General features: G+C 44.1%; 1 protein-coding gene across 1 annotated transcript; it reads left to right on the forward strand.

The window, feature by feature from the left end:
* The first annotated feature begins 3,843 nt into the window (after positions 1 to 3,843).
* On the forward strand, positions 3,844 to 23,478 carry LOC101532958 (spermatogenesis-associated protein 31D4). Its single transcript, XM_058657301.1, has 5 exons — positions 3,844 to 4,144; positions 4,842 to 4,887; positions 5,509 to 5,569; positions 5,858 to 9,938; positions 23,347 to 23,478. Exons 1-5 carry the CDS (start codon positions 4,136 to 4,138, stop codon positions 23,476 to 23,478), a joined length of 4,329 nt encoding a protein of 1,442 aa, XP_058513284.1. The 5' UTR covers positions 3,844 to 4,135.
* The last annotated feature ends 1,186 nt before the right edge of the window (positions 23,479 to 24,664 follow it).

Raw genomic sequence — 24,664 nt, forward strand, 5'->3', positions numbered from 1 at the left:
AAGCCTCAAATATTCCCCCACTGTTGCCTGGAAATAGTTCTCTCCATTTTCCCACACCTTTCTTTCTTTCTTTCTCTGTTTTTTTTTAAACATTGATTTTTATTGAAAAGGCAGATTTATAGAAGGAAAGACAGAGACAAATCTTCTCTTCGTGGTTCACTTCCCCAGTGGACACAATAGCCAAAGCTGAACCGACCTGAAGCCAGGCACCACGAGCTTCTTCCAAGTTGCCTGTGCAGGTGCACAATCCCAAGGCTTTGGAGCATCCTTGACTGTTTTCCCAGACCACAAGTAGGCAGCTGGATGGGAAGTGGAGCAGCCGGGACACTAACCAGTGTCCATAAGGGATCTTGGTGTGTGCAAGGTGAGGATCTAGCCACTGAGGCATCGTGCCGGGCCTGCACACCTCTGTTTTGTACCTCCTGCTAATTGCCATTCAATCCCACTTGGGGATCATTTCGCTTCAGCCCACAATTTCCAGTCCACTTTAAGTAACTCCTATTGTACACCCCTGGGTCACAATCATGTCAGGTGGCTTGCTATTTCACACTGCACAAATCCCAAGAATCTTTTCAACTTTGTGACATTCCGCTCCCTGCATGGAATGCCTTCCCACTCTTTTGCCCATTGGCGTTCCGTGTCTTCAAGCGTTCACGCTTCATTTTTCATCGACGTTTCCTCTGGCTCCTCCAGGGAGTGTTAATTTTTGCTTCCTTTCCCAGCATTTTAGATTTCCTTATCTAGAATGTAATTACATGTTTACCCATCTGTCTCCCTCAGTAGGCTGTGTGCTTGGGGAAGGCATTCTGATCACTGTATTTCAGTGTCTAGCAGAGTACATAATAGGAGATCTAGACATATTTGCTGAGTGAACATTTGACGTTGGTTACTTTATCAAATGACTTCTATGAAATAGAGACATAGAGTAACTTATGTAACTTCAGGTATTCGATTGGTTGAACTGTTTCTTTAGGTTACTACAGATTTAGCTCTGACTGCTTGCTGCATATGCTAATGAAAACCACTTTGTAAAATGACTGTATAGTGAGTAGGTTCCTTGCTATGGAAGGTGTCAAGAATGATAGATACTTGAGGAGGTTGGTGAGTCCATGACCATGAGCTGTGAGCTGCTTCATTTCAACTTATTGGGAATGAGAATTTACACTAAGATGTTTAGAAACCGAGTTACCCAAATCCACTGAGTGGTTCATAATGAGCTCCCAATTTGTATGAAAACAGTGGGAAATGTATGGTGCATGGACCTCGGGTGACTGTCCGGTATCTGGATGAAGGTTGTGTCCTAAATATCGGGGCAGCCAGTTGCCCAGATTTAATTTCAGATGAGCCTGATTTCCTTATCCTGTAAAACTGTTTTATCATTCATGGCTTTTGATTGTTTGGTCTTTAACAGTTCTTTTTTTCTTTCTTAAAAAAAAAGATTCATTTATTTTTATTGGAAAGTCAGATATATACAGAGAGGAGAAGAGACAGAGAGGAAAATCTTCCGATTCACATCCTCTACCCCCAAGTGACTACAACGACCTGAGCTGAGCTGATCTGAAGCCAGGAGCCAGAAGCTTTCTCTGGGTCTCCCATGAGGATGCAGGGTCCCAAGCCTTTGGGCAGTTCTCTGCTGCTTTCCCAGGCCACAAGCCTCCTGCTATAGAGGGTGTCAAGAATGATAGATACTTAAGGCAGTTGGACCTCCAGTATTAGAAACGGCATGCAGATGGGACCTTGGTGTTCACAAGGCGAGGAACTTAGCTTCTAGGCTACTGTGCCGGACCCAGCAGTTCTCTTTTGTAAATACAAACGACATCTATAGTATATTTTGATGAGATCCAGACTGAAAGAAATATCTTAAACCCACCCTTGGGTTTGAGCAGAGTCGACTCCGCATGGAAGTGAAGCTTTATAGGTGGCCGGTTCCTCAGTTTTGCCTCTGCATCGTCTCCACCAGAAATGAACATCATTTTATGAGTGTGGCTGGTAACTTTCCCGTTGAGCATCACTGCGGTTGTTTGGAGTTGGGTTTTACAATGAAACAGAAAGAGCTTTTCTCCCTAACCCCTTTGGCTTTAGGAAATCCAGTAACATCGTTAGCAAAGTGATTAACTGGTGAGTGTGTCCCCCATTCTGTCAGCTGAGCTGCTTCAAGTGTCTTCTAACACCTTTGTGTTTCGGTGGCCTCACACCAGCTTTTCAGAAACAAGTTCTTGCTGTGAGGCCAGGATTTCATGAGAATTTCAGTGTCACTAGTATGAAAATAGTACTTCCTAACCCGGAAAGAACCTACAGAAGCAGAGCTAAAGGGAACTAAAAACATAAATTTATTCACAGAACATATAGAAGCATCCACAAGTGATCGTACAGAGTTATAATTACTGAACAAAAGAAGAGTGTTTTCTGGGCTTCTGTAAAAAGTTCTAGAGCTCCATATTTGTCCCCAGGGGCAGTTTGAACCTGCTACGCTCATGGCTGGGAGTTGTCCCAGAGAAGACAGGCTCCAAAGGCTAAGTCCCAAGTAAACAGTGAGCAGGCTGACTGCTGCTCAAACTTGGCTAACATCGTCCCATTGTTCTTGGAAGTATAGGGTTGGAAGGGCGGTCCCTACTTCTAATAAAGAAGGAAGTCCTGGCCACACAAGTGGGGGGATATAGGTATCTAGAGAAATGTATCAATAGATGTAGCTAGATACATGTATCAAGATGTATCAATATATGCTACTAGATATATGTATCAATAGATGTGTCAATAGATAAATACAAAAGGCAGAGATCAAGCAACAGAGCTAACCCAATGGTATCCATTCAAAGGCTTCGCAGTCCAAAAAAAAAAGCCCTGAGAAATCAGGAGACATTTCACAGAATAGCTGTCACAATAAGAATTGAGTAAAGGGGCACAAGGAAAGACTGGAGTGGATTTTGGAAGGATTAAAACTTGACAGCAAGCCTGAGTAATCTGTTTCATGCAGTTGGTTTCAAACACAGCACACTTTCTCAACCGTTGCTTTTCTCCTCCCCAAGTGGCAAGGCACTGCAAGAAGATCACATTTACTTGGTCCACAAAAGGAAACAGGACAGCCTGCGTGAAATTACTTTCTGTCCCAAGACTCTCCTAAATCCCACTCTGCCACCAAGGGGATAGATTGTCACACTGCCACCCTTCTCTGGTTTCTAGGAACCACATACCTACTAACCCAGAACCCCAGCCTATCTGCGTCTTACATCGTTAGAAATGGCTTTAAGAGAGTAAACTGAAATTTGAAATAAGCGGAAGAAAGGATTCTACTTTTGAAAATACGAGGACATGTCTCAAAAGCTTCACTAACCAGAAACAATAGATGCTAAATGTAGTGTAACATTGAAGTTATTATTATTAACATTTATTTTATACTTGTGATTGCTGAATAATGAATTATTAGTCTAAATTTCAAAGAAGCCCCTCTGAGGACAAGCCTGGAACAAGAAGTGCTGTTCAGCACTCCCAAACTGAACTAGTTTTAGTGCTTAAGTTTGGAATCTGGACTGGTATATGGCAAAAACAATACTGATGACGGATTTGAGAACATACGTGACTCTAAGAGGACAAATGTCTAAGATAAGCCAAAATTGCAGGAAGTACTCTAGATTTAAGACTATGGAATTAGTGAGGCTCAAATCAAGGGCAGTGAATTAATGAGTTTCAAGTGTAAGCACTCATGCAGTATCTGGGTTATAGGTTGACATAGGATAGGAGGAAAGGATGGAGTTTGAGGATGGAGTGAGTGGGTTAGACAGAAAGTTCTGCTGGTTGCTATGGGAGCGGCTGTGGGCACCTCCCTTGGCTGTCCTCTGTGCTCAGAATCCTTTGTGACTGAAGCTCTATGATGCAAACCTGGAACTATATAGCCAAGGGCCGGAACCTTGAGCTCTCAGTTGCCTCGTAGCAGCCTTACGATTCAGACACGGAGACTCTCCTCTTACTTCTGAAAAGCTATCTTGAGCTGTGGCTGAGCTTCAGCTCAACTTTTATTGAGAATGAGTTCAAACACGCTGTTAGCCTAGTTGTTATCAGCGGGTTGGGGATCATCTTCGTGTACTTGGGCTACCGGGTACTGAAGTTGTTTTTCACAAATGCACAAAGAAAGAAGAACATGGCAAAGGTAAGATGGAACTGAGTGAACTCTGGGGCAGATATCATTTTAGCTGTTTTCCATTTCTGTTCTCACATTTCCAAATAAATTTTGTTGGCTCAGAGAAAAGGCAGAGATGGGATTGTGGGAGCACAGGAGACCACTTTTCCAAGGGAAGAGGATGGGCCGAGATGGGTTGAGAGAGGACAAAGGTTTACAAGCAGAGCAATCAGGTATGTTGAAGGTTACCAGGAGAAAACCCTGCAATCAGTGCTGTGGTTCTGTGATGAGATGACTTCCCTACAGACTGTGGCTTCTCTGCTGGAGACCATTCCTGTTGAACCCTGACCGTGAGCCTCATTTTCATGTCAGGTGTTTCCACACCAAGCCCTCCTTTCTCATGGGTTGAGAAGGAGAGTAACACTGGGACTCGGATCAGAACCTACCTGCTGACTGAGCTTTGTCCTGAAGACAAGGTCTCCTTGAGGGAGCACAATGAGAACAGTTAACCCCACCATCTTTTGAACGGAGGCCATCTCACTGGGAACCATTCATCCCAGAGACAGAATACTCTGTTTCAAAGAAGAAACAATTAAGATCTCGGGTCATTCTTAAACTTCACTAAAGAATACATTTCAAATGGAGAGAAATTCTTAGGTAATGAAAAAAAAAAAAAAGAGGAAGGGAAGTGAAGCTCAGCCCCTGAGCTTGCATTTTCTGTTTTCAGTGTCGGGGGAGAGCCAAGAGGAGGCGGAAAGGTGGCACACACAGAGGTAAGACTTTGGTGTTGCAAGGGTGACCCTTTCTGTTTCACACCCAGGGCCTCTGAAAATGTCACTTGCTAGACACAGTCTGAGACAGCAGACTACTCAGAAGAGAAGATGATGGGAAGGCAGTCATATCTGAGACACTTCTCGGAGTATCTATTGGCCCATCCGTGGGCAGGAATGTAAGATAAACCTGGATGATCGATGTGACACGATGATGAGAGTGAGGCAGGACTACTGGTTGGCTTCTAATCAGAACTATCTCCCACCTTTGACTTGTTGGGGCTCAGATGTTTAAGTGAACATTTCACTGCTCTGTGCTCTGTGTTGCTATCGTGTTGGCTAACGGGAAGGTACTTTAAAAATATTGCCACATATACAATCAAGCCTTAATATTGTCACTGACTATTCTTCCCATGTACTCTTTTATTGTTTTCCATGACACATTTTGGTAGGTATTTGGGGATTCCTTCTCTTCTTTTTCCCTTTCTCTTGTTCCCCTCCTACTACTTATTCTTTGAATGCTTGGAGTTTAAGATCCTAAGGGGCTTCCTCAGAGGGACTCCTAACACGTGATGCCTGTGTCTCTACTCTCATGACCCATATTCTACTCTCCTGATTTTCCAGGTTCAAGGATGAAAGAGAAAGAAGCAGAGGAGGGAAGGAAACTTCTTTATATTCTGAAAAGGTGATCAATTGTTCTTTTTCTAGTCCTCCTAAATCTCCATCCCTTTTTGACCATCTTCCATGCATTCCAGGGAGCTGGTGATGCCTGCCATTGTGATGCGAGGCAGGTAGCCATGGCTATGGGACTGTGATGAAAGCCTCAGGGCGGGGCTCCAGAATGTGGGGTTATGTCACAGATGTGAGGCAATGGCAAGGGGACAATTGAAACACCTCTGCTGCTACTAGCATAGCAGACTCTCCTTCCCATCTTTGGGGCCTGACTGCCACTTTTACTTCTTGTTCCCTGTAGCTCTCTGAGCCAAAGTGAAGATATCACCAACGTTCGTCATCTCCTGTGCCCAGATGCCCGCTGCATCGTGTGTAACAGAACAGCAGCCAAGGTCAGCCGGCTGCTGTCTCTGGGCTCCCTGCTAGATGATACATCCTCTAAGCATTACATGGCTTCCTCAACTTCCCTAATTGACAAAACATTCACTGCACAATCTGCTTCCTCAGAAACCCATCCAAAAGCAAGAACATCTGTCTCTCTGCCCGTGCCCTCTGCACCTCCCCCTTCTACTACCTCACTTAGCCGTGTTACCTCTTTACCTGATTTACTGACTGCGGAACCACTGGCTGACTCAGTACCACCAGAGCCTGTTCTTCCCATGGCTATTGAATTCCCAGTGGACCCTTCCCCACCCCAACCCCTTTCTCTTTCCCCTCCTGCACCACTTGGCAGTCAGAAATCCGATCATGGACTCGACCAGCAGACCTCTCTACCTGTAGGAAATGGCCCTGATGAGTTGTCAACTGATAATCCACCAATCAGTGATATTGACCGCTCAATGCCAGAATCCAGGGAGCAGGTTCCTGTGAAAAAGTCTACGGACTTGTTCCTTTCCAATCTAGAACAAGATAGTTTCAAGCAAGAACTTCTTGCTCGCCAATCTCCTGACAGAGAAAGTACATCCTACTTTGTAGAGCCCACTCACCTCTCATTTGTTAGCCCTGATGATATCACCCACTTGGAGAAACAAATAAAAAAGAGGGGTGAGTGCCTGATACAGAAGGAAAGGGAAAGTAAAATGACACCTTTTCCAAAACAAGTTAAGTCAGCCCACCAACTGGAGACTTCAGAGAAAATAACAGAATCAGGTGCTGCTGAATATAAGTCAGCAGTCAGTCCAGACTATCAACTGCATATGCTAGAGTCAGATGCTGAGAAGCATGACTCAGCAATGAGTGCAGAACACCAACTAGACACTTCAGTGAAAGCGCTAGAGTCAGATGCTGACAAGCATGACTCAGCGATCATGTCAGACCAACGACTAGACACTTCAGAGAAGATGTTAGAGTCAGAGGCTGAGAAGCCTGAGCTGGCCTTCCATCTGGACCACCAGCTGCGTACTCTAAAGCCAATGTTAGAATCAGGCGCTGATGAGCACGGTGAAGCAGTCTCCCTGTATTCTGGAGACAGCAAACGCAAACCAGCCGAGCTGCATATGCATCAGCAGCCTCCATCTTCTAAAACGTTTGAGAACCAGTCACCAAAAAAATGTATCCAACACTTCTGGGGTATGCCAACTCTACACAGCGAGTCCTTGTACCCCGTTACCCATGATTCAAATAACTGTCTTTCCACCTTGATCACCTTCAATGGGATTGTCAAATGTCCCATATCTGAAGGATTTCCAGTATCTTACCGTCCCAAACCTCGAGTCTTGCCTGAGATCCAACCTCAACTTTTACCTCAAAGTCTCTCTCCATCTCCACCTCAAAAGGCTACTCAGGCCTATTCTGAACACAAACCTCCACCTCCAATTCCGATGTTACCAACATCTCCTTTAGCCCAGATGAGGATCTGTGGAGTGTGTTTCCATAGACCCAAAATGGAGACACAGTCTCTCTTGCCCTCTGAAATTCATCGGCTGGAATACAATGTCTTACAGAAAGAACAAGAGTATTTGTGGGGTTTACCCCCTTTAGTCCAAAAATCTAGGGAGTACTCTTGTCCTCCACCTCCCAACACTCCCCTTTTGAGCCAGCATTGCAACATCCACAAGCCAACCTCCATTCTTCTCGGAGATTACCCTCTGAGCCCTGACGTTCGGAAGAAATTAGAACATCACCTTCGAAAGAGACTGATCCAACACCGCTGGGGTTTACCCCGCAGGGTCCATGAGTCCCTGACACTGATTAGTCCTCTGAGAGCAGCAGCAGCTTCCCAAATTTCAGATTCAGAGAGCGGTCACGGTCACCGACAGAAACGGGTCTCTCTGCTTAAGAGTAGCAGAGACTTCAAGAGTTCTGAATTCAGCCAGACTTCACTTTCTTCTGAGTCTGGCTCAGAAAAGCTTCACTCAGCTAGAGTTAGGAAGAAGACACAGTGGCACAGCCCAAAGAGTGGCCCTAGTGATTCTCTGTTGGAGGAGTCCTCCGATAACACTCCGGGGTTTGACTCCGAGGAAGATCCAGAGAGCTATACAGCGAATCTCTCTGAGAAGATTTCAAGGGCCTCAGGGGTCAGTGTTCATCAGAAACAATTAGAAAACACACTGAAAGAGCACTTGAGTAAGAAACTGGAGGAAATCAGGGAGGGTCGGATCCCTGCGGCTGTGAGTAGCTCATGGCACGCCATCAAACAGGCACTGTCTGTTCCTGAAACATCTCAAAGCAGTGTGGAGCCGACAGACGCAGCACCAGGTGTAGCCAGAAGCATTAGCCTAAACACTTCCCAGGAGCTATATTTCCTGGGCTCTGAAAAACAAAAGATACTGGAAGATCATATAAATAGTTTTTGTAAAAGGAGCAAGTGGGGCTTTCCCTTTAGGGTCTTGGAGTCCATGCAGATCAGCAGCGGGAGAGAGGACTCCTCCCAGTCCTTAGGCCATATGCACTGCTCTATCTCGGAAAACATGATTTCTGCAGTGAGTTCACTCGGGACCTCTAAGTCATTTGGCAGTTCTCCATCTTTTCATGGACACAAGTTGAAGCCAATAAAGTCCGTCCCTAATCTGGATCATCGCCTTCCTCCTGCCTCACTCGTGGGGAAGGACGGACAAGGGGGGCAGAGGAAACAATCCCTTAAGAAAAAACCAGAGTTTGTAGATGTTCAGATGAAGGATGGCCGGCAGACTCGGACAGACGAAGAAACGAGGAGGAAGGCAGAGCAAGACAATAGACCCGACCCGAAGCTGGTGTCTGCCACTCGTGATGGCTCTGGACTTGAGCCGAAGGAAAAGGTAATGGATTCCAGCGACAGGGAAGAAAGGCGTCAGGTCTCCAAAACAAAGCCTTTAGAATGCTTCCCAAACTATAACAAGTCCAGAGAGATATTTAAGGCGAACGAACTCTTTGCACTTCAATCAAAATCCACCTGCGCCTTGGCAACCAGCACATCCTTAGGGGCAGATGTGAAAATAAAACAAGAAGAAACTACTTTGGTTACTAAAATTCCCACACCAACAATGGCAGTTTCCCCAAACCCTAAAGTGACAGATTTTAAAAACCAATTGATGAATGAATTAAAGTTGAAATTGGAGAATAGGGATCAGATCCAATTTCAAGGCCAATCTGTTGACATGCCAGTGGCCTCAGATAATTCAACTCCCAAATCTTTGCCGACTGCTGCCCAGATTGTCTCCAGCGGGGACGTGGCAGCTTCTCAGGTTATGCACGTCCAGCTGGACAACACAAAAGCCAACGTGGAACAGAATCAGGAGCCCTGGGTTCCTAAGCTTGTCTTACAGAACTGCTGGGATATGAATACTACACCCAGTTCAAAGAAACAAAGTTCTTTGCAAGCTCAAACAGGAGAACTCGGTGAAGGAGACGCAGGACTGGGGACATCCCGACACAGTAAGAAGAGCTGTTCTGTGAAGGACAAAGCATTCAACGAGATGTGTGGGAGCAGAACTTCCCCAAGCCTCTCAAGGCAGGATCAGCCTCCTCCGGAAAGTCTCTTTCAGAAACATATCAAGAATTTTTTGCAATGGTTTTGTCCTGGAAACAGATCCAAAGGGAAAGGATTTTTCCTTGGAAACGGGTCCTCTTCCTTGTCATCGATGCAGACGAAAGTTAAAAGAGCTTCCCCGACTAGCAGCCCAAAAACTCCAGCAATGACAATCAACACTGGCAAGGCATTAGAGGTAAAAGCGGGTCATAGCCACGGAGTCAGGATCGCCTGTGCCCAAGCGCCTGTGTCACTTTCCCCCCTACCAAAGTCTGTGAAAACTCATAAGGCACAACCCAGGGTCCAGCAAGAGCCTGTGCAGGCACATGCTTGCAAGCACAAAGCTGCTTCCTCTAAACTGAACAATACAGGCTCCTTCAGCCAAAAAGCTCCCAATGCTGGCCAAAATTATCCCTCAAAGAATATACTGATCAAAGTCAGACAGGGACATCTCCAGGAAATTGTGGCATTTAAAAATCAGCTACCTTTTCAGAAGCAACCCCCCACCATGCACCACGTAGAGTCTGTGCCCCATGCAAGCCACACCTGTAGGCATCACATTAACCACATGTCTGCGTTAGGAGATACGGGCCAACTCTGCCAACACAAAATGTTCTGTCAGCACTTCCAGGCAGGGAGATTCCCTCCTCCCAAATAATCTATCCTTTGTTGAACACATTGATCAATAAATCTCTAATAAAAATTCTGATGAATGTTGTGTTTTGTGTGTACTTTGTGGGAAACATGGGTTTTGGGTAGCACAAGTGTTACACTTAGGGAAAAGGAGTTCAACACTTATCTTTTTTGGCTTCTGAATGACAGTGCACTGGAACACTTGAGGGATGGTTACTGAGTACCAAGGAAGGCTCATTCTATCCCTGGTGAATGAAGTACAAGGACTTGAGTTCCATCTCCTGACCTTAATGACATCGGGTAATAGACTCTACCTTCCTCCTCATGGATTATTTATTGTCTTCTGTAGCAATGGGTCTTCCTATAGGAGTAGGGTCGAAGTCATGTGCCTTTTTTCAGAAAACTCTGCTGCATCTTTTAACAAACATGAATGACCAGAGCACAGTACAAGTGAGTTACCCTTCCTTGGGAGTGCCTGAGGGTTTCTACTGCAGTAGACACAATACTGGCTGTGGTAAGTTCTGGGAGCACAAGAGGTGTTGCTTTAGCATCTGTCATGAGATGCGGGGTCATGGACTAGGTAACCATACCTTGGGCCATTGAGGCTTCCCTCCTGGAAAATGACCTTGTGAGGGTGGTTTTTTTTTTTTTCCAAGATCCCTAAATTCATTCCATTTTTGCACAGCAAATAATCACCTGGATGTCAGAGATAGAAGCATGGCATAGTTACCTAACTGCTAGGGTACAGCATAAGGACAAAGTATCTTAGAGCAAGTGGGAGATTCAGAGCAAAAATGAATAGGAAAAGGGGTGACCTTGCCGGTAGAGCAAGTCTGTGCCTCCTCATCCTCACCTCCTGGCCTTATTCCCACTTTCTCAACCTGACCAAGACACCACTTCCACATGGCTGATCAGGACACTACAGGGGTTACTGATGCTAAATTGGCAGGACTGTGCATGGGACTGTTCTTACTAGGTTAGAAGTAGTATCCACAGGGCTATTGTCAGGCACAAGTGCAAGATCTGCCCCTTGTGTATGTATCACTCACCTGCGGGAGAAGCTGGCTTTCATCTTGATAGGCTGCTGGGGTCATAATGTACTCCCCAGAACACCTCTAGCTCAAGATGCAGAGGTAGGTACCGGTCAATGCATCATGGCAACATGCTAGAGGGACCTCCTTGCACCTCCAAAGAATACTTCTTTTGACCAAGACTGGGTACACGTGCACTCTTATAATAGGAATCTGGAGGGATGGTATCTCCATTTATACACATTAGAACTCAAAACTTATACATCTTGTGATACAAATATCCTGAGAGGATACTAACTTTCCAGGTGCAGTCTAGCTCCTTGCTAATGCAGGCATGATCAAAGCACTTGGGCTGTGGCTAGCCAGGTGTGAGGACCAGAATGAGTTCCTGTTGCTAGCCATCGCCTTGTCCAGTTCCAGCCATGGCAGCCAATCGAAGAGTGAGCCAGCAGATAGAAGATATATCTCTCTTTCATTTTGTAACTGTGCCCTTTAACCAAAGATTAATTTTATAAGTTCAGAGTTACACAGAAGGAGAGATACAGGCAGATCTTGTACCTGCTGGTTCATTCCCCAGATGTCTTCTGTAACAGCCCGTGTAGGTCCAGGCCAAAGTCAGGAGCTAGAAGCTGCACTTGCATCTCCCTAAGTGTGACAAGAGCCCAAACACTTAGACCATCTTCTGCTGCTGTTCCTAGGCCACTAGCGGGGAGGGGTTCTGAAGCAGAGCAGACAGGACATGAATCAGCACCCATTTGGGATTCTATAGATTCATAGGCTATGCCGTGCCCCCCTCCCCACCCCCACTCCTTTCAAACAAACCTTAAAAAGTTAGGGAATTTCCTAGAGGACACTTTTCTGTAAAAATTGAGTGTCAAAAACAGAAGACGTTCATTGCAGGCCCCTCATTCTAACATGCTTCCGGATATTCAAGGTTCACTTATGAAGAGTGAAGCAGAGACAGAGAAAGGTCTTCCATCTGCTGGTTCACTCCCCAAATAGCCACAAGCGTTGAGTTGATCTGTAGCAAGCAGCCAGGAGCAGCTTCTGAGTCTCACACTCAGAAGTGTAAGGCCCTAAGGCTTTGGCCCATCCTCCACATATGGGATCCCAGCAACACAAGGGCAAGATTAACCGCTGTGATTGAGCCGTTGTGCCAGGCCCATATCTGTATTCTCATGTAGAGTTATGCCATTCCCATCATTTCAATCATATTTCTGTATTTTTATCCAGAATTAAGCCATTCATCCTGCACTGCCTGAAGCTTAAGGTTGCAGAATGAATGCAGATTTTTATTGAACTCTTGGAATGTAAAAAAAAAAAAATGTGAGATGGGCTCCAGGGCAAGGAACTTTGCAGAGGTGGGAAATCAGGGGAGGACCCCATGGATTAGTCAACCAACACCTTGGGGGCCTCGACGTTGCTATCTTAGGGTCCTTCTATTCCAGTGCAGTTACTGCCACACTTTAGAATGTCTTAGCTATCTGAAACCATATATTCTGACCCTTTGGCTTGAAGCCCCTATGCTTATAGCACACACCTGAATCCATCCATTTTTGGAGCTCTGGGTCATTCTTAGTTACTTTTCTTACCGACCTCATGTTTTCATGTCTTCCCTGTTATGCAGACTTCACTGTCTCCAGGGTAATATGCAAAAAGTTTCAAGAGACACTTATGCAATCCACTTTAATTCATTTGCTTGGCAATATCCCATTTCTCTGGCTTTTCCAGAGATGCCTTCCTAGAAGTGATTGATAAAGTTGTACAATCCAGTCTGCTGGCATCATGATAAATTCATGGGTAGCTGAAGCACTACATGAAAATAATTTATTCATTCATTTCACAAATCACTATCTTTTACTTTTTTTAAGTTTTATTTTTATTGAAAAGGCGGATTAAAGAGAGGAGAGACAAGACAAAGATCCGTCTGCTGGTCTACTCTTCAACTGGCCACAAAGGCTGGAACTAAGCCAATCACAAGCCAAACACTTCTTCCAGGTCTCCCACACAGGTGCAGGGTCACAAGGCCTTGGGCCATTCTCTACTGCTTTCCTTGGCCACAACCAGGGAGCTGGGTGGGAAGCGGAGCAGTCAGGACATGAACTGGCACCTATATGGGATTCCGCACACACTAGGTGATGATTTAACCACTAAGGTCTTGCACCAGACCCATATCCTAAATTTTCGAACTGAAAAAATAAAACGGAGCTAAAGACATCAATTTCCTAACTATCTCTTCTATTTTGGACAGAACCATTTGAGATTCCCTGTACTTTCCTTAACGTTATCATCTCTCTACTAGGCCAGCTGGTGTGTTTCATCAAAAACAGTATTCACCCTTTTTTCCTATCTTCCTGTTACACAGAAAATAACAGTTTCCTTCTAGAGTCCTAACCCTCCAAGGAAATAGATGTCTTGAAATAATCTTGAGGCATTGATTTACCCACACCAGCACGTCTTACTGACTCCTCCTTGCTTTCCAGAGGCTCTCAGTATCTTTCATTAAAGCTTATCATCTAAAAAATGTTTCAACATATACAGAATCAGGTTGAGTGATACGATTCCCCATGTACCTATTCTGCAACTTTCAGTTCTCATTTGGCAGGTGTGATGTACTCCATGTTTAAGATTAAAGTACAAAACCCATTTAAATGCTGTCCACCCACCTCTTAGAAGATATATGCCTAATGTCAATCCTCTCACATTTGTTTGATATTTATCACAAGAGGAACACACTGAATTGAAACAAATGTAAACAGCACCGGTGATGAAAACACTCTGAGCTTTCACAGTCAGTTCTGCTCTGCTTTCTAGTCAACTCTGAGGAGCCGTTAGGAGATCTTCCTCCCCCTATTCCATACAGAACATGACCTTATAGAAAAGTTTAGTGCACGATATCACGGTTTGTTAATGGCACAGGACAACTAGAATTGATTAGGATGCTTTTGACGCAGGAGTGGAGCCACTCCTGTGCAGGTGGAGTGCATGGTTTGTATCTGGCTTTTCTCGCTTGGCCAACTTTTGCTAATGTGAATTCCGGCAGGAAGCAGGAGCTGGCTCAAAGTACTTGGGTTCCTACCATTCACATGGGAGCTCTGGGTGGACTTACAGGCTCTCGCATCATCCCCGCCCTGCTGCAGGCATCTGAGGGGTGAGCCCAGATGCACAATCTCTCTCCCTGCCTCTCAAAAGTGTGAGCATAAACAAGAATTGGTCAAAAGTCAGATAATAAAGCTTGAAATGAAAACATTGTGTTTTGGAAAAAAGTTTGGTAGTTTCTCAAGATATTAAACACAGAGTTGCCATTTGAGTCAGCAGCTCCTCTCCTAGGTGTTTTACATAAGAAACATCACAATGTGTCCACAAAAAACTCACATGAATATTCATAAGCAGCAGAACTCACAATACACAAAATATGGAAACAACAAAAACACGTCCATTAGCTGGTGAATGAACACACCAAGTGTGGCATATACATACATTGAAATGTAACTCGGCTATAAAAAGAAAACTTTGGTTAGTGCTAACACATAAGTGAACTTGGAAAAGTCACACTGAATGAAACTATAATAGGGGCTTAAGAGGGCTAGGGAATGAAAGGTAAGAGTGATAAGCTAAAGACATGGTAATTCTTTCAAAGTCATGAAATTTCGGTTCCCATAATGTATGTTGAACTTAGAACATCAAATCAGTGAAGCATACATTTTATAGATATATTTTTTATAGCACACCGGTGTGTCATTTAGGTCTGAAGCTTCCACACCAGAGAGACTGAATTATGTAATTAATAGCACAGCCAAGAGAAGGCAGCGAAGAGCATGTGTCTAATTCAGGGGTGTGTCCTATGGGAAAAGGGACTTGTGGTAGCTGAAAGAGTTCGTGTTACTAACCCAGGCCCACACCACAAATCCTACTTTAGGGCGCATATAGAAGAGGCAGGTAACTTTGTGTGTGGAGGTGGAATTTGAAAGAGTAAGAAAATACACAGAAAATAATGAAAAAGAAGGCAATATCTTTCTTGTTCTCCATCCTGGGTCTCAGGCACTATGGACTGGAAACATGGAAGAGGTTTTAACTTTAAAAGAAGTTGCTATTTAGATTGAAAAGTGAGACTAGCCACTTTAATTACTTAGTTGAATTGTTCTTGGCATTGAGTGACTAATTATTAGAAAAGAAGGTTCTTGAAAATCATTGGACCTTCCTTTTTCCACTCTTTCCTTTACAGAGCAAGAAAAAAAATGAGTTTAAAGATCAATGAATAAGGTTTTAAAGAAAGTATTTTTGTTGCTTATTTGTTTTTCTCTGTATTCTGTGGAGTTCTACTTATTCAACACAATGATTAGCCTTCCACTGTGGGCTTTGTCACATTGGTTAATAGTCTGTTGTTCACTTGTTTGAGTTTTTTACTTGACTGGAAACTTAAGAAGTTAGAAATAATATTTTATCAGTCCTGTTTAACCAACACCTGCCATGATACCTGGCAAGTGGAAACCGTGCAGTTTGGTATTGAACAACTTCTCTCCCTTCATCTGATTTTTTATGAGAATAATCATTTTCCAACAAACTGTAGGCATGACTTAATCCCTCCTAGAAAGACGGGAGTGTGTCTTCAAACAAACTGCCTAAGATGTTTGTTCAGTCTGCTTTTTGATTTAACAAGATGGATTGTGAGGGAAACAACCAGAGCTGTGACAGCTTAGGCTAAATCCTACCTGGCATTCAATCTCTTTTTCCTTTGAAAAGCTCTCCAAGTTCCTAATTCTACAAAAAGCTTAATCATAGCCACTGGAGAAGTGCCTTGGCTGTAGGTAGAGGCAGGGATCAGCGATTTAATATGTCAATTAAAACAGTCATTGTTATTGAAAATTTTTTGGAATTTCTTAATGTCTATAGCGAAAGCAACCTAAGTATGAATCGTTGAAAAGGGTTAAACTGGCTTGTCTTACTGGCAGATAGAAGCTCACTCACTCTGCCTTTCGAACAACATAAAACAAAGAAATACAAAATCAAATGAAATGGAAATAAAAATCAAAGTTACTGTAAAGATGGCTTTGATATAGCTCCCACTTTTACAAATTGAATCTTAAACAAACTGAATCTTAAACAGCAATGTATCAAAACTCAACAGCAAATTATCCGCTACATGGTGCTTGAGAGAGGATGTTTGATAATCCCAAGTCAACAGTGGTTGATCTGAAACGATACTAACTTGTCTATTCTATACCAAAGTGTTGTGAAGTTTCACAGAACTGAAAGAAAAACACTTGGTAATTTTTAGTCTTTTTTTTTTTTAACTTGAAACTCCCACGTGTATTGAAAGGTAAGCACACTTTTGCTTTGTTTCCCACTGGTGCCTTAGCCAGGGTGACTGGAAGGATGATGATAACATACAAAGGAGATAGGCCAAGGAACATGGTGAAGGGAGTTTTATAAGTATACCACATGTACAACATCAATGTGGAAGCATATTTTGGAGGAAATTATTTTTAGATACCAATGAAATGGCAGCTTCACTGTGCCCCTAGAAGTTTCAGTCAGCTTTCAAGGAATAAGAACAACTCAATAAAGCCAGTAAGACAAGCCAGTTTAACCCTTTTCAACGATTCATACTTAGGTTGCATTTTATAACATTATTTCAAACCTGAAACTGTTACAGTTTTAGTGCTGCCTTAGAAATATATTTGAATCTGGCATCTTTTACTTATTCATTGTTGTTGGGTATTAATTAACATGAACTAAAGTTACAGCTTATAAATACTCATCTACATGTAATATAATGCACTAATAAATATACATATTGGAAGTATATTTATTTCTAGTATATATAAATGAATATTTAATCCTTATTCTAATACTGTTTTTCAGAGTATGTATTTTCAATTGGCATTTGAGATGAAATTTAGATGTTCCATTTTGATTTTCTCTTAAATGTATCAGTATACTTGATTAATCAATTTTCATGTTTGTGTTTGAAATGCACGTTTCTAGTTTCGCCTGATCATGTCCTTTTAGGGTCGTTAGTGTCTGGGGACTGGGAGGTCTCAGCAGGTAAGCGTTATCCCCTGAAGAAGATGGACCCAAAACCAATGTGGAGACAGCTCCCAGGCATTAACCTAACCTCAGCACATTGGAACTTGCAAATCCTGTTTCGCTTCTTGGTTTCCTGAAGCAAACAACCAAAACCAAGATCATGATTTCCACTCTACCCACAATTACCCTAAGTGGTCCGTTACTCTATAAAATCATTTAGCTGTATATTTTGCTTTTAAATTTTACTTTAAAAGGTAGAGCAAGAGAGGGAATGAGAACAAGCGTACATGAGAGCACGTACGAGAAGGGTCTTCCATTCTAGTCCATGCTGAATGCACACCACAGCCAGGACAGGGCCACACTGGAGCCAGGAGCTCAGCCTGGGCCCCTGGGGGTGATGTGGACTGCAACGTCATATGTAAGTTGTGAAGTTGAGTAATGAGGACTTGAAATTTGAACCAAATGGGATGTGGGCACCCATATCATTGACATAATTGCTGCCTCATCCGCTTGTCCCACTTTTAAACATTTCTTTCCTTTTTTAAAGCGTCAGCGTACAATTAAAGATTTATCTTCATTTTATCTGAAAAGTGTGCACACACACACACACATGCAGAGAGAAAGGAGAGAAAGCAGTCCTTCATATGCTACAGTTGTCAGAGTAAGTTTTGCAGAGGGTGAATTAGCAATCCAACTCGCTCTTACAGAACACCTATCCTGGGTAAGGTTGTGCCTGCTGGGAGGAGAGTACCTAACTCTAGTTTTGGAAAGTAGAAAGTGTGGATGATCACAGCAGAGAAGAGGCATCTGAAGGGAAGAATAGGCTTCAATAAATGTCACGGAACAGGCAGGGTGGATGAAAAAAATGTCTCTGATAGATGAGGCATCATTGTAGGGAACATGGCAGAACGAGCCATGAACTGCTTTGATGATGCCGTGCTGGGTTTTCTGTTAGCACATCCTACGGGGAGACTTCACCAGCAATGAATCCTTAAGGAGGTTTCCTCGAAGCAATGAGTAAGAGAATGAAGGGAAGGTGGAAAATTCAAGGAAGAAAACGTGTCTTATGACAAAAAAGACTTGTGTTCATTCTGATCTTGCCAGGATTTTCTCACGTATAAATGACTGCTCAGCCTATGTCTGAACCCAGGCAAGTAAGTCAGATGTGCCTCCTTGTGCTGGTGGGGAATTAACTAACAGTTACCTCTCGGGGGTAGAAACTCGTAGGCCCTTCCTATTTTCTCTGCAGAAGTAGGTACAAAGAGGAAGCCTAAATGACGTCATTGGGAAAGAAAAATAGTATACTCAATGGGTCACTAGACACAAATAGCACTGACGCCAGGCAATGGGCACACAGGCCACAGGGACTGGAAGCAATCGGGCAGAACACTGTCAGGGCGTGCTAAAGGAATTCTATCCCAACTTGACATGCATTGTGGGTTTATCATAGTGATCCCCAAATCTGGCTGCATCTTAGAAGCATCTGAAGCACTTGCAAAGTGAAGTTTAACAACTGAACTCCATCACAAATGAAATAAATTAGAATCTGTTAGAACCTACACATTGTGTTTAAAGCTCTTCCTGTGGAATAAATGATTGACAGAGTCAGAAAAGCCAGGGCAGGGCGTGGCAATAAGTAAGTAGTACTGTAGGAGATGACTGGGTACAATTTATAGTATGGACTAAGGGAGGGAAATCTGGAGGAAATAATGGGAATTTGGGCTAGAGATGTGGGATTGGATTGAATGGTGGCAGAATAAACAGAGATAAAGAAGCAAACAAAAGTGTAAGGAAAATTCCAGAAGACTTATGGCTGATGCAACGGGAGGTCTTGAAGAGCTGGGGTCCATGGTGGTTTGGAAGCAATACCCCTTACCATTGTGTGATGCTCACATACCGTGGGAAAATTATTTCAGCCTAGCCCTTTGACATTTCCAGTTGGGAAAGAGAAGATGCTTATTATTACCAAGGAAGCTTCTCTTGGGGCCTTGATTATTCCTTGGTTACAAATTAGTAATTCTATGAACACTGTCAAGTTTAAAGGGACGGTTTAAATGATATGCTTCTTAGTGTAACAGAGCTGAGTATATTTTATGTGCCCTGAGAAATTTGTTCTTTGAGGGAGTACAAGCTTGGCATTCAGAAAATGGTGTTTATAGTTCTGTCACACTGTGCTAATGTCAATACTGTAATTGAAAGTAGCTGCAGGCATTTAGTTCTGTTAATACTAAATGTACACACTCACAGACATCTATCTTTTCCCGTCATCAGTTGTAACCCTTGACCCAATACATATTACTAAATATATCTTGAACGTCTCATGCATTTCTGCTATGTAAAGGGTTTAGCAAAAGCGATAACTTTGTGTTTGGAGGGCAAGAATTATTTTAGATATTTAAGCATTAAGAAATGATCAGAGAAATAATGATGATATATTGACTACTGGAAAGTTTTATCTTGGCACAATGATTACACAAGCAATTGAAGTTTACCTATTTTACCTAAGTTGTATTTTTTTGTAGGGCAAATGCAAGAGCTGGTCAAAGAGCTGCTCCTTTTATATAATGCTTTCTAAATAAATCATGTGGAGGAGGGTCCTGTAAAGATAAAATCACAATACTTTCAGGATCTTAGTTGGTTTCATTTGCATTTGTAGAATCAGGCAACACTTAGTTTCCATAAGGGAGGATAAATGTTCCTGTGAGCTGAAAAAGCAGAAGCAAAAAGAGATAGGGTGTACAAAGTAACTTTTTTTTTTTTGAGTGGACACAAGAAAGAATAAAGTGATGGGCTAACCTTGGATTGTTTCCACTTCCTTCTTCAGTGTAAGCATTAAGGCAGAAGGAACCACATTGTCGGGAAGATTGTAATTGACCTTTCAGGAAATTTGGCTGTTTCCCTTCATCTCTGAGCTCAGAACTTCAGACAAATGTTTGATTTTTAGTCTGTGTCCTGGAACTTTAGTGGTCAACTGGGGCCTATTGCAGAGTTTAGTTCCAAACAATGGCTTCATGTAGCTTTTATTTAACAAGTCTTTAACCTTGGTTCTTGGAAAAAATTTTTTTCCCTTGAAGTGATTACAAATACTGATTTATTACATCTTTAAAAAATAAGCCATCACTCTACATTACCATAAGTGAGAGGCCATGAAACGAGGTAAACAACCAGTATGAGTTAGGACGGCCACATCATCAACAACAACAACATCTAAAATGAATTGTAGCGATCCTGACAACCTCTTAACAGAAGGTCATATGCACAGAGCAGGGGGCAACCCCAGAGTGGAGCAGGTGGACAGGAGGAGGCTTGTATCCCAACCTGGAGACTCCCGGATTCTCACCAAGGACTATCAGCATGGGCACCAAGGACTATATACCAACTGCCAAGGAGACCACAAGGAATTGGAGTGCCTTCGGAGGCCGAGAACTCTGAGGTCATCCACTCCCGTTTGGATCTACCACAGGGGATGGAAGAAGCCCAAATACTTCCTTGTAGGATCCAAGGTCATCGGAGCAACAGCCAGGAACCCTGAGCGGTCCTCAGAAACAGAACAGTAAACTTCCTTTGGGACTAGGGAGAGGAGCTTTCTCTGGTCCTTACTTAGTCCTAACTTTGGGTTCCCATCCTCTCTTGCAAGAACCATCAGGGTCGCTCCGGAGGCCCCCCCCCACAACACACACACACACACACACACACACACACACACACACACACAAAATAGAATAGACAGAGAACAACAAGGAAAGCTTAGAACCAGCAGACAGGAAACAGTCACCGTGAACTCACACCTACCTTACTAGGTAGGGCATAAAGATTAGTTACTCCTCACTAAGGTATTGAAGATTTCTCTGCACACCCCTCCTAAAACTGTTCTGCACCTCAAATGTTGACATATGCCTTGTTAGAGTTATAACCCAGTTTAGACTATCCTAAAATCTGCCAAGTTCAGCAAAATTATGCTTCAACACTATAAACTGCTAAATACGAAAATGAAAATACACGAGACAGCTGAATAGTACCCTATAGCCATTTTAAGGTGTATAGCAGCCAGTAGTATATAAACTAAAATTGAAATGTCAATGAAGTAGTCACAGGATGTGGTTAAGAACTTGCATTTTTTTTTAACATATTGGTTACTCAATACCATGTCAATTAATTCCATAATGTTGTAAATTGTTGTTGATGTTATGTTGTGCCTTTAAATTGATCGGGATGATATTCTGCCAGCTCTGCCTTCAGACCAGAGATGGTCTCCCCAAGAAACCGATGAACTTACCTGGACAATAAGATGCTGGACCCTATGCTTGGTATACACTTGCAATGAAAGATTCTTGACTGAATTTGAACTGTAATACAGCAACAAGGTGGAGGAATCCACCATGGGGAAGGGTATGGGGAGGGGTTGGGGGAATCCCAGAGACTATGAAACTGTGTCACATAATGCAATGTAATTAATATATATATATACATATATATATGAACAAGAAAAAAAAATAAAAAATAAGCCATTACCTTAAGCTAAAGAGATTGTGAAGCTGAGAAGTAAGATCCTCACAACTTGTGTTCCTGGGACTGCAGAATGTCTGGGAAGAGCTGCTCCAGTCCCATGCAGGCACAGAACAGGTGGTGGTGTGTATGCCTCACAAGCAGGAAGGTGGGAAGGGTCCCTTCTCGCTGATGAGCAGCTCAGTACACCTGCCATCGGCGTGGATGGCACCATGCGTGTGTTGAGCAGTTCTTGGACTGTCTCTGAGTCCATGGGCTCCGCAGAGGCAGCTGCCTGGGAAGGGTTCCAGGCTATGCCTTTAATTCCAACATCTGTGGAAGCCCCGTAGACCGCTGCCTTGCGCTGTACCTTTAGGAATGGACACTTCTCAAGAAGCAGCCATGAAGTCCACCTTCCAGCTGTCGCCTCCATCTTCACGGCTCGCACTGTGCCTTCCGCCAGCACGTCGGCCCCATCCTTGCCTTTCCTCCAGTCCCACAGTCACCCCGACGGCTTGCTGCCTCTAGGCCTTTCTCGTCCCTACTGAGTCTCCGTGGGTTCCTCTCCTCTGTTATTTCTGACTCTGGGTTTCCAATCCTCCTCCTGCTCACTCCCCTAGGGGCTTTTCACTTCTTTCTTGCCTCCTGCCATCTTTGCTGCCTTCTGAATAAGTTCTTCCTGACTGCCCTTGCTTTTGCTTGCCTGGCCCGCTTCTTCCGCTGCTTCTTCTGGGAGGCCTTGCCTGTTCCCTACTTGTTTTCGGCCACACGCTTTTTTTTTTCCCCCCCAGTCCTCCATCTTCCTTCCAAACCGTGCTTGTTCGGACACGACCCTCCTCCCTGCTTTCTTCTAATTCCGTTTTTGCAGTCCCGTCTTCTGAAGTTCACCACTTTTCTTGGAAGGATTTCTGCTGTGGAGAGCTCGTTCGTCCCCTGCCAGAGGCAGCAGACCTGTGCGGGACTTGGAACTGAAGCCGCACCCCTTTGGTCCTATAGGGCATCCCTACTTAAGGTGGAACATCTCCGCACCTGCCTCTCCACCAGCCCTTCTTCCACCAGCTAGCTCTTTCGGCTCCTGCTGCTTCTCTGATTCCAAGTAGCCCCGACCCACACCAGCTGAGAATCTCTGAGCATACTGAGGTCTAAGCAGCAGGTGCTGGTGAACGCCAGCATATCACTGTCCCGCAGAGATCCCTGGCTGGCTGCGGCCTTTTCTCCCCCCCCCCCCCCCCCCACTTTTCGCCTCCTTTACAGGAGCTTGGCTGGAGTTTGCGCAGGTGCAGTGTTGTGGCGCCCCGAGGCTCTGGCCCTAAGGCCTAGACAGCCTGGGGCTTGCTTTCCTGGAAGGCCTTGCGGCTCCTGCGATTTTATTTGAAAACAAATCGGTGGATTCAGCGCTGGCAGCCTTTGGGGTAAGGGTCTATCCTTCTGCCAACCCGGCTTAGAGACGGTGGGTACCAGCTAGGCCCCTGTTCCTTCCGAAGGGAGGGTAAAGGAAGTTTCCTCAGGGAGCCCGAGTCTGTGGCCACAGGTCTGGAAGAAGCATATCTAGAATCAGCAACCGCTCCATCGGTCCTGCGCTCGCTAATCCTTGTGGGAAGTACCCTCTAAAATCTCGCAAATTCGCGTTTTCTGTTATTTATGTTGGGAACTTTGGACCCCCAGGTTGTAGTTCTAACAAGGTCAGTCATGGTGAATCTCTCGGACCATGATGGGATGTCAGACTTGGGGCTGGAGTTGGAATTAAATCGTGTGGGTCGTTCCATCAGCCATGCTTCTCCCGTGAAACCCCGATAAAAGCTCAGGGCACAGAACTTTGGATGAGCTGCGTTAGCTGGCAATACTTCTCAGTACTCCTCTGGCGGAGTTCTGCATCTGAAATGCTCCCCGATGTCCCCGGGCGTTTTTACCTCTGACTAGTTCTAACTCGGAGCCCTTTGCTGTGATATTCTTAAGTGCTGAGCTGTGGCATTGTGCAGCTAGTTGCATGATGCCTGCAATGTCGCAGCAACCCCACGTCCACGCCTGCTCGCTGCTGGCACGCCTGGGAAAGCTGCGGGAGATGGCGCCAGTGATTGTGATGTCTTGAGTTCTGTGAGACGTTCTGGCAGAGGAGCAAGTCTGAGGTTGAGTATGGAACCCCCTACACCCCAAGTTTTCAGGCACCTGTCCTGAAGTATCTGAAATGACTGGTGTCTGAAATGAGAGTATGGAAGACAGTTTCTTATTATTTTGCACGTTTGGCCGACAGCCGCTACCAGGAGCAGTCTTGAGTAGACCCGGTGATGAGTAAACGATGCTCTTAACTGTTGAATTTGATCACATTTGGCGATGATTTGTCTGGTTTTTTTTTGTTTGTTTATTCTGTTTGGGTTTTGCTTCTTGATTCTGCAAGTTGGCGTTTTTCACTAAATTTAGGACTTTTTCAGCTATGTTTTTCAAGTATTTTTCATCCTCACCATTTTCTGTCTTCTCTGAAGTTTTTACCACACGAAGAGTCGTTTTTGAGACAGTCTTAGCAATTTGTGAAATACTGTCATTAAAAAAAAAAGATTTATTTCACTATTTATTTGAAAGAGATATAGGACAGGAGAGGGTGACAGGGCCGGGCTTTCCCCTGGTCGATTAGAAGGGTCGCAGCTGGGATGTGACCCAGTACCCACGTTCAAGGCCAACGTAGAGGTCGCAGCTGAGTCAGTACTCCCCGGGGCTGACCCTGTTCCTGCCATCTTCTAAGCGGTGTCATCTGCTGTTCAAACTGTCCGCTCTCTGTCATTCTCCGATTCTTTCCTCTGTCGCCTCCCTTCTGTTGTTGAACTCAGGGCTTTAAAATGTTGCGCAGACTCTTCAGTTCCAATACGTTTCATCATTCCCTTTTGTATTTTCTGTATCCTTGCTGCACTTTTTCTATACTGAGACGCTCATCTCAGTGTTCTCCTTTGCTTCAAGTGTGTTTGTAATTAAATACCGGGAGGTTTTTGGT

The sequence above is a fragment of the Ochotona princeps genome, chromosome 31 (assembly GCF_030435755.1).
Source record: "Ochotona princeps isolate mOchPri1 chromosome 31, mOchPri1.hap1, whole genome shotgun sequence".
Classification (NCBI taxonomy): Eukaryota; Metazoa; Chordata; class Mammalia; order Lagomorpha; family Ochotonidae; genus Ochotona; species Ochotona princeps.